Consider the following 9,719-nt stretch of genomic DNA (forward strand, 5'->3'; position numbering starts at 1 on the left):
CATTCAGGTATTCTTGATGCACAGCCAGAACAACTGATACTGCCCCTTCTTTTTGTCACTAGACTGGAGAATTTTACTTTTTTAATAAGATGTCTTTGGAACACTCATTTCCCTCTTTCTGTTCTGCTGGTGTTAGAAAACTGTTCACTGGGAAGTTCATGATATGGGACTGGGAACAAGGGAGGGAATAAGAGTGGCAGGAAAAAGGAAGCACAGTTGATGAAGCGTAAGGAGGTGTAACTTCAGCATTGAAATGCTTTTAATTTTTAAACAGGAAAATACAGTTGTTTTAGGTGCAACATTAAGTGCATGCTAACCTGTCACTGTTCTGTTCTTTGGTGTAGATCCTAGTGATGCATCTCCAGATGAAGGGATAGTAGAAGATCTGCCTTTAATAGGTGAGAAAGCTGTGGAGCAGCTGACTGAAGGACTGCTTTCTCATTATCTGCCTGATCTTCAGCGATCAAAATCAGCACTACAGGAACTTACGTAAGCAAACTTTTAAAACCAAGTTTTTATATGTGCACACTTTGTTTGCCGTGGTTTTTGGGTATAATGTTCTAGCTACCCTTAGGTGGAATATAGCTTATTGAAGCATTTCTGTCTTCTGACTGTAGCATCCTGAACACTTAAATGATTTGCACAAGTATTGGAGTTGTAAAAGCTGCAGTGATATCAGATCTTGTGTAATGCTAGAACACTAAAATCTCCTAAGCCAGGTGTAATAGAAGACACGTTTCCTAATAGTTGTTCACTCCTGTAGAGGAAAGTCTGCTGAAAGCTAGATTTGTTTTACTTTCAGAGGTGCAGTTCATAATCAGGGCAGCTTGTAGTGTGGTGTCTTGTTTGTTGTCCTGTTTCTAAACTGTGTTGCAAAAGATACACTTGGAAAATATAATTTAGGAGCTAAGTAGATAAGAATTCTCTGTACATTGGCATCTCACTGGTAGCTGAGAGTGGTTTGTTTCGGACACGGGCTGGATCTGCTATGGATGTAGAGATGCTGGAAAGGGCTTTAAACCAATCTCCTGAGGCTTTGCAGGGTACACTGATTTGTGTTTCACAACACATGATGGGGTTATGCTGCTGCCAGAGATAGCCTGTGTGTGGAAAGACTTTCGCTGATTTATATGGGATGAAGGATCCTCAATAAGCACCAAGGATCCAAACAAGTTCAATACAGAAATAACTTAGTCCTGTAGCATGATGCAGAAGCACCTGAGTGGAAAGTCAAGGGCTAATTATTCTTCCCTTCATGCAGCCAAGGGTGTTTACTCACTGCAGCCTGCAGAGTGCCTGGTCAGGTTTTGGGGATATCTCTCCTGGATATCCACACTGTACAATGCCAGCTGAATTTGTGTGTACTCAGCTGAGATTTTTCTAGAACCTCTTACTCATGTCTATTGAAAAGGCATAGCAATGCATAAGAGAGATCTGATATTGGGAAACATGTATTTATATTGTTATGATCAAAAGTTGTATTTATTTAAAGGGCTGGTTGAAAAAGCCTATGTGCTGCTGTAGTTTGGTTTTATGCATCTTTTCTTTGTTTCAGACAGAACCAAGTGGTATTGTTAGAAACATTAGAACAAGAAATTTCAAAGTTCAAAGAATGTAACTCCATTCTTGAAATCAATGCTCTGGTAAGTGTTACTAATGCTTTCTTAAATCTCTATTAGCATAGATTTTATTGCTGAAGCATTAGTATCAGCTTGTGTATTTTCCTCCTTATTAATGACCTGCAGGAAGAGAACCAACCAGTTCAGATATTCAGGACAAATTTTTGCTGGAGAGAGTGCAGAACCAGCACATTCCCCTTGAATAGGAAGGGCAGTGGGAAGAAAGAGCAGGCTCAGCCAGCCAGTGGTAGTAAGTCCAGTTGTCCAAAACCAGTAGCCGAAGCAAAGGTATACCATTTTTAAGTAGAACTGAGGCTCCCATGAGAGCTCTGCACCTCTCCAGACTAGCAGGAAGGGGGCATGAAACACTGATATATGGTGCCTATAATGGTAATACTTTTATTCTGTTTAACAAGTCTTAATTCAGTAGATTACTGGGTGTACCTGTTGCGATATGGCAGTTTTCTGTAATATGTGTCATATGTAAACTATGTATAAACTTGAGCATCTTCAGTCTATTATCCAGCTGTCCTGGTAGTCACTGGTTTTGATTGCTGTTTTGCTGTGTAGCTTTGTAAAACAACTATTCCAACTTGACAGTCACTGCTTTAACGGTTATGGGTTTTTTTAAGTTTTTAGAAGCTAAACACTATCACAACAAGTTGGTGAATATTAGAAATGAAATGATGATGCTCCATGAGAAGACGTCGAAGTTAAAAGTGAGTGGGATAAATATTTTTACTTTCCAACATAGATACCTATTTACTTATTATTGACTCCCAACTTTGATTTTTGGATGCACACTGAAAGTTCTGATTAAAATAGAATCCTCAATCATCCGAAATGGATGTTTTGAGTGGTTCGAAGTCATGTATGGTTTTATGCTTTTATTTACTCCTATCTGTGCTTGAGCAGCGAATCTGAGTGTCATCGTCATGTTCAGGTGGTATCACTCTTTGTTCTGTTGCTTTATCCACTCTATTCCAACTAGTTCTCTGTGTTGTTTCAGTTTCTGTGCCTCTTTAATGAAAACTAGGTTGTCATAAATGTAAGAATTTTTCCTATTTAATGTAATATTAACAGTGACATAAGTTCACTGACTTCATCCTATATAGGCAGTCTCTGGTTACGTTATGGCAAGATTAGTCCTTCGGTAAATTCAGCAAAAGGATTTTCTCTGGGAGGTAATCAGTTGTGTGATATGCCCCTTGTCTGGTGTACTCTAGTGAGAGTGAAGGGAATCCAGTTTGTGTTTTCCCTGTGTAGATCGCAGATTTTCCATTCTTGAACAGCAAGATAGAAGCGGGAGGGAGGAAGGAAAAATGAACAGTTTGTGCAGCATTCAGTCATAAGCAGGGTGGATTGGAAAAGATAATGTTAAGAGGATGGGAGGGCTTTTGTTTATGGCTCCAACTTAAATACAGCTATAAATTATTATTACAGCTATATTATTTTCTTGTCTTTTCTGTTTAGAAAAGGGCACTGAAGCTGCAACAAAAGAGGCAGAAGGAAGAACTAGAACGAGAACAGCAACGTGAGAAGGAACTTGAAAGAGAGAAGCAGTTAACAGCGAAACCTGCTAGGAGGACTTGAAAGCAAAGCATACAGCAATCTGTCTGAATTAACAGTTCCTGGATTTTCTGGAATTAAGGCAGATGCCCCTTAAATGAGGCTACAGCTGTTTCTAGCAACAATGTACTCTAGTATGATAAAAGTCAAGAATGGTAATAATAGGGTTGGGTAACATTCAAATTTTTTCATTTCAGCCATTCAAGTTGCCTTCTTCTGTAATGCTATGCAGTTTGATATATAATGTAAGTTAATTTTTTTATATATGTATGTATATAGGGGAACTTGGGCTTCACAGTTCTAAATACCTATCAATTTTTTTCATCTGTTCTTGTGTTTAGAATTCTGAGATACACTTGGTGACTGGCACACGTGTTTTGCAGACAAAACACGGAATACCAGTTAAAGTTCAGTTCTCATCACCAGACTTCAGTGGCTGCCCATTTCACAGTTGGGATCTCTTTGGGTTCATCAGTACTGACTCTTGGTGTAACCTCAGTTTGGTCTGTGTCTAATGAACTGAAGAAAGTTGCAGTGTATTTGCCTGAAAGCTCACTTCATTGCAGCAGTCTGAATTGGTGGCAGGGGGGGAAGCAGTCCAGGGGTCTCAAAACTGATGCGTGCACAATGCAAAGGTGAGGGAATTTGTGCTTCCACGAACACTGGAGTCAAGCCAAGGAACTGATACTTCTGTAGTGGTCCAACAGGCAGACCGTGTGGTCCATGCAGATTTCTGGAAGATTAGAAGGTGTAGTTTCCTCATTCTGTGTGACAAAATACAACACAACCAAAATGAAACAATTTCCACTTCACATGAGTTTCAGTTACCTATAGGAAAAACTACTGCATTTATTTTTTTTTCCTTAACCCATGATTCACTTGCACTTCAGGGCTGTGTAAGAGAATTTCTGTTACACTGTCCTTGCCCAGGTTGGTGATTAGTAGTGTGTACTGGTGATACATGTGGAATAGAGGCTGATAACCTTTTCTCTGAATGTAATTGCACTCTTGCAGCACTTGATGTGAACTCCCATTCAAATGAAAATATGTGTTGTCTAGACTGGTGAAAGCTTTAAACTATTGGTTTCTACAGTCTAGGAAACTGCTTATTTTATATCTGTTATTTTTTAAGTAGTACTATATAATTAGTGTGTTTTGAAGTAAGATGCAGGGTAAGCTGTGTAAACTTTTCCATAAGGTGTCTACAGTGGGGTGTCAGAGGGGCTCAGTCAATTTTACTTTTTACACAGTGTGCACTTGGATTGACTCTTCTGTATTGCAATTTTCTGAACTTCCTATTTCCTGTTCTTAATATTTGTCATTTTTTTCTGTGAAAGACATACTTTAATGAGTAATCATCCAACATTCAAGGTAAACTGGGATAATGTTTTGGAGCAAGGAGAACAAACTACTTGAAGTAGTCTGAAGAGACACTGAGATGCTGTTACTGGAGCAGTAATAGATTAAAATTTTTCACAGGTACTTTTCCTTTAAGTTGATTTGTGTCTGTTCATTGCCAGTGGATTGTTGACCTGTGCTGTGGTTTGTATTTCTAAGAGAAATGTAAGGAATTTCCACAGGCCCTTTTTGGAGCAGAATGTACATAACTAAATGTTGTTTCGATATTTTATTTTGTAATGTAATTTTAAAACTAGATTCTGGGAATTTAAACAGTTCCTATTAAAGCACAACATGAAACTGGATGCCTCAGTATCCAAATTGGGATTAACTTCCTGTGTTATTTCTTGCTTTGTGATCCCTCATCTAGAACCTAGTCTAGTGTTTCAAGTGCTGGTCTCTTTTTTGAAGAACTGTGGGGTTTTTGTTTTGTTTCGAAAACTGTGGCTACACTTACTGAAAATAGAGAATTCTGAGCACAGAAGCTGATGGCTTTGCAGTTGCATAGGTCAGCTTTTCTTTGGAATAATTTCTGATCAAAGGGATAAAAGCTGGCAGTACTTGTCTGAGGAATCATGTGAAAATGTAGTAACTTTCACATTGTAGTGAAATCTGTTTTCTGTATAAATAAGTAATTTTACTAAATAACCTTTCTGTAATAAAGGGGAAAATTAATAAATATACGGGAGGGGGGAGGGGAGGCGTTTGTCAGTTCACATAACTTTTTTTTTTTTAATTAATGAGCTCTTAAATTATTTCAGTCAAATCTGCAATTCATTAAATTTATTATCTTCATATGATGTTGTTCTTCCGAATACTGTTCGTGTCATAATGCATAAAATGCAGCATTGGATTAATTGAACAATACTGGCATCTAAAATGATACGCCAGTATTAATATGCACAGCCAAAGTGAGTATATATTTAGTCTTCGTATTACTGCATACATTTAGTCTTGCTTGATCTTACATAAAACTACTTATCTAGTAGATAAATGTAGTAGTGTTAGACATTATCTTACTGACTATTCCATGCACATGAGGAAGCACAGTTAGCAGCGTCTTTTTGAAACGGATAAAATAAGTTTTAAAACAGTCTCTTTTGTACTATTTCATAGTCAATGTACTTGCTTGTTTTGAAACTATCAAGTCATCACAGCAAAGGCAAGACACTTAACTGTGTGGTAACTCTTTGAATTTTTGTTTGGTAAAATTCTACACGGTTAGGAATTAGTGTTGCTAACTGAGGAATCTTGGTTTCCTGTGCTCTTATCTTTGCTGTTCTTAACCTGGATGCTTAAGTTGGGTTCCTCCCACCTAAAGCCTTATAGCTTTACATAAGCCAATTTTTAATTCAGTGAAATCTGTCTTTTTCACTAATCGTGGTAGCTTTGCCATGTTCATAAAACAAACATTTGTTTCCTTCTGGAAAAAGGCTATTGAAGACTTTATTTGTTTTTATTTGTGTGACCTAAGTGATAATAGCGTAAATAATAACGTAAAGGTTGTTTCTGTAGCTGTTCTGTTGGGATTCTAGCAGCTGAGAGAGTTCTCCGTCTGATTTATTCTGTTACCCTTCAGTAGATGCTTTCTGCCACCTGCTGCTTGCTTTGCAGCACTGCTGCCTCTTCTTAATTCTTACCTTGGTGCTTTAATGCCTCACCTCGCAGGTGTCTTTTTACTTTGTTTTTTAAACCTCATTAACTCTAATCAGTTATTTGATCTTTCTTGGAGTAGTTGTATGACTATAACTAAATTACTGGTAAAAACTTTGCAGGTCTTGGAGTCAGTGATGTAAATCTGTAAGAATACAATTTACAGCAGCAAAAATACTCAGTATAGCTATTCATGTGAGGCAGAAGAGTGTGCACTGAATTTCTTAGTAAGGCAATATGCAAAGGTAGAAAGATTATTTATTAATGTATTTTAATTTTTAAATCAAAGTGTAAGCTTAAGGTGAAGTAAACACTTTGCTTTGGCACAAATAGCACCGCTTTCCAATAATTTAAAGTACACTTGGCCTTACTTTACTGTTCTCAGTCTTTGTCAAAGTGATTTGTAGAAAAACAGGCACTGAAACTATGCGGTCACATCCCCACCACCCCCACTGTATGTCTTCAAACCAGGCCTTTGTGACACCAGCGCAGTCAAGAACTCTTGTGATGAGACAAATGTAGTTTTCTCAAATGTTCTCCCTGTAGGTGAAGAACAGCTCTTTTCTTTGTACCTGACAGTGTCCCAACAGTGCTGCTGTGAAAATTTTAACTGCTGTCCTCCAGGCAGGAGCTGTTGTCAACCATGGTCCCAGAGGGTTATGATTTAAGTCCATGGTTTAAGTGTCATTCATGACGTGTTGTGTAGCTTTAAAATACAGATACTGGTATTGCCTGATAACTCAGTGTTTCCTTCTCTTTTACACCCATGTATGTTTGTCTCCGTGGTGTCAAGTCATGGGGTTGAGGAAAGGAAGCAGAACAACACCCTGTTTGGCAATCAGAACAGTTACAATTAATGCATTCATCTTTTACAAACTTGCAATTTAATGAAGCAAATAATTTAAAGCTTGATAAAGAGTAATTTCAAAATGTGTACATATGCAAATGCAGTAGTTTCTAAAAAAGTCATTCACAGAAGTAATTAATTTTGCACTGTCATTCATGCTGAGATGCAAGAGAAAACATAAGGCTGATCTATTTTGTTTGATGTGTTGCAATGAAAATATATCCCAGCACTGGTGTGAAAGCAAGACCATTGGTACATGTGCTGGCCAGCAAAACACTGTGTCTGGAAATCAGTGATACTGTTTATTGGCTCCATGAGCAAGTCTTCTGTCAGCTGGGACTCAGGTAAAGAGTAATATATTAAATTACTCTTCTAGTAAAATGACCTCTATATTAAATATGACCCGCCAGAGTAATAACAGAACAGTGAATATGAAGTCTTTGCCACCCCACTACCTGATGCAGTGCCTTTTCAGTTTTCCATCTCTTCAGTGCTCAGCTGAATTTGCTGGTTTTCCAGTCTTTAAAATGGTAAAAGTCATGTTGGTAAACCATGAATAGGAACGTATTTCTTGTTCTGGTTTGCTTTTGCTTCTACTGTTTTTTGGTTTTACTTCTGCTGCTTTTTGTTGGCCTTACAGATGCTGTTATTTAGAGGTATGCCAGAGGAAGAATATCTCCCAAGAAAAAAATATCAAAGATGATGTGGAGCAATAACTGCTTTCCTTCTGCATCACCCAGTGTTAGAATTCATTTGAGATTGTGCTCACTATCAGGTAGGCACTTTCAGGGAAGAATAATCCCCATTCTGGAGAACGTGCAGCCTAAGCCTAGGCAGATACACAGATGATGCTCTGTGGAAGCGTCAGTATTTAATGGGGCAGGAAGTGGATGCTCTGTGCTTCCTAGGAATGAATAATCTTTAGGATTGCTGTTTACGGGTAACCTGACAAAGTTCAGGTGTCAAGTATCAGTGGTCCAGATTTAGGATTGGAGTTCAAGCTCATTTCAAAACTTAGAGCAGCACAAGTGTTAGGATTTTGGTTTTAGAGGCACTCAGAAATGAGAAGTAAGAAGGCATTAGACTAAAATGGGGAGGGAGGGTTTATTTCTTCAGTAGTGCTTTCATGTAGAATAATGCTGCATAAATCTTCCGTGGAACTAGTGTTGGATGTGCCAAGTCTTATGCAAGCAACGGGGGTGGGTATTTGCTTCAGCAGCCTTTTGACCTTTGGCTTTCTTACTTTCATGGTGTTTACACATTCTAGCTTGGTGTAGCTGTTTCTAAGTAGCTTGGAAAGTGTTACTGAAACCTCACATACGTGTATGGAACTACTAAATACTGAGAAGTTCCTCTGGGAGGGTGACTTGTATCCTGTCAAAATTAATATCTTTTGGCTAAGCCTGCTTCTTGGAATTGTGAGAATAGCCACTAATGGGGAATGAGTGTAGGTTTTTACAAACAGGCAATGTGAGTCATCGTAATTCAGTGCTGTGGGCTCATCTACAGCAACCTCAGTACCCGACAGGGAAGGGAATGTCTGTGATAAGAGTAAATTGTCAGGTTGACTTTATGATTCTTGGCCTTCAGCTGTAAGCTGAGAAAAGCAACTGCAGCTTCTTTTCTACAAATAGATGCTCAAAGTAATGCAGAGCTCAAGCAGGCTGAGAGTACTGGCCTGTTCATGACTGGCTGGCCATGAGGAACAGCAACGCACTTGTGCTGAAGGAGTGGCAGCTGCGGAGCTGGGTCACGGAAACCGTTCTTGGGAAATGCCAGGTATGATGCAGCCTGACAAGGTGTGCCAGGACCTGACAAGGAAACTGCTCTCCAAGCGGGCACCCTGCAGAATGTCTGCTTCCTGTCTGTGTCTGCAGTTGTGTGCAGACAGGGGAACAGCCTTGTGGTATCTTCCCGTTTAATTCAACATCTTTCCCCCATTCTATACAGCTGTCCACGCTCGGCTGTGCAGGCACTTTCTGCCAAGAGGGAAGGGTTGAGCCTGAGAAGGAAGTGGCCTGACACATGGTTTGGATCTGTTGGGTCGTTTGTTGGCACAAGTAATTTTGTCTGCGTAAATTACTCTCAGCACTAATCTTTACATGACATTTTTGCCTCGATGAACATGATTTAGTGGATTAACAGCTGTTCTTACTTCACACTGTCACCATGCCATAAATCAAAGGCCTAGTGAAGTTTTTAGAGAAAATATTTTAAAGCTTGGCTCAGCAGTGGACTGCAGTTGGCTGAACAGACACAAGAGGTGGCAGCCCTGCTGTCTGCTTGTACTCATCTGAAAGGGACCTCTTTCTCTGTGCATCCAGGTGAGTTACACCCTGAGTTCAGCTTAGGACTCTATTAGTTTGACTTATTTTTCAATATTTCATGTATTTTAATGCAGTGGGATTCCATGCTTAAGTCCGATGTTTGAGATAGCAAGCTCGAATAGCAGTTGGGTTGGAGATGCAAGGACGTTTAGGAAGAAAAAGACTAACGCAAGCCCACAGGCAGGGTTGCTGCTATGCTGAAGTGTGTCAACTCTCCGCGCAGTGCGATAACTCAGGTACCTCGACGTGAGCAGCCCGCCCAGAGCGGCGCCGCCCGGCCCCGACCTTTGCCCGTCAGCCTGGCGT

General features: G+C 39.5%; 1 protein-coding gene across 1 annotated transcript; it reads left to right on the forward strand.

Annotated features, from left to right (window-relative positions):
• Window positions 1-344: 344 nt before the first annotated feature.
• BLOC1S6 (biogenesis of lysosomal organelles complex-1, subunit 6, pallidin) lies at window positions 345-3,212 on the forward strand (the record flags this gene model as incomplete). The annotated part of the gene is made up of 4 exons (XM_010020102.1): window positions 345-489; window positions 1,556-1,643; window positions 2,252-2,338; window positions 3,093-3,212. Coding segments are annotated over 4 exons (440 nt in total), but the record flags the coding sequence as incomplete, so codon positions are not given.
• Between the last annotated feature and the right edge of the window lie 6,507 nt (window positions 3,213-9,719).

This window comes from Nestor notabilis, unplaced genomic scaffold (genome assembly GCF_000696875.1).
Source record: "Nestor notabilis isolate BGI_N333 unplaced genomic scaffold, ASM69687v1 scaffold20988, whole genome shotgun sequence".
Taxonomy (NCBI): Eukaryota; Metazoa; Chordata; class Aves; order Psittaciformes; family Psittacidae; genus Nestor; species Nestor notabilis.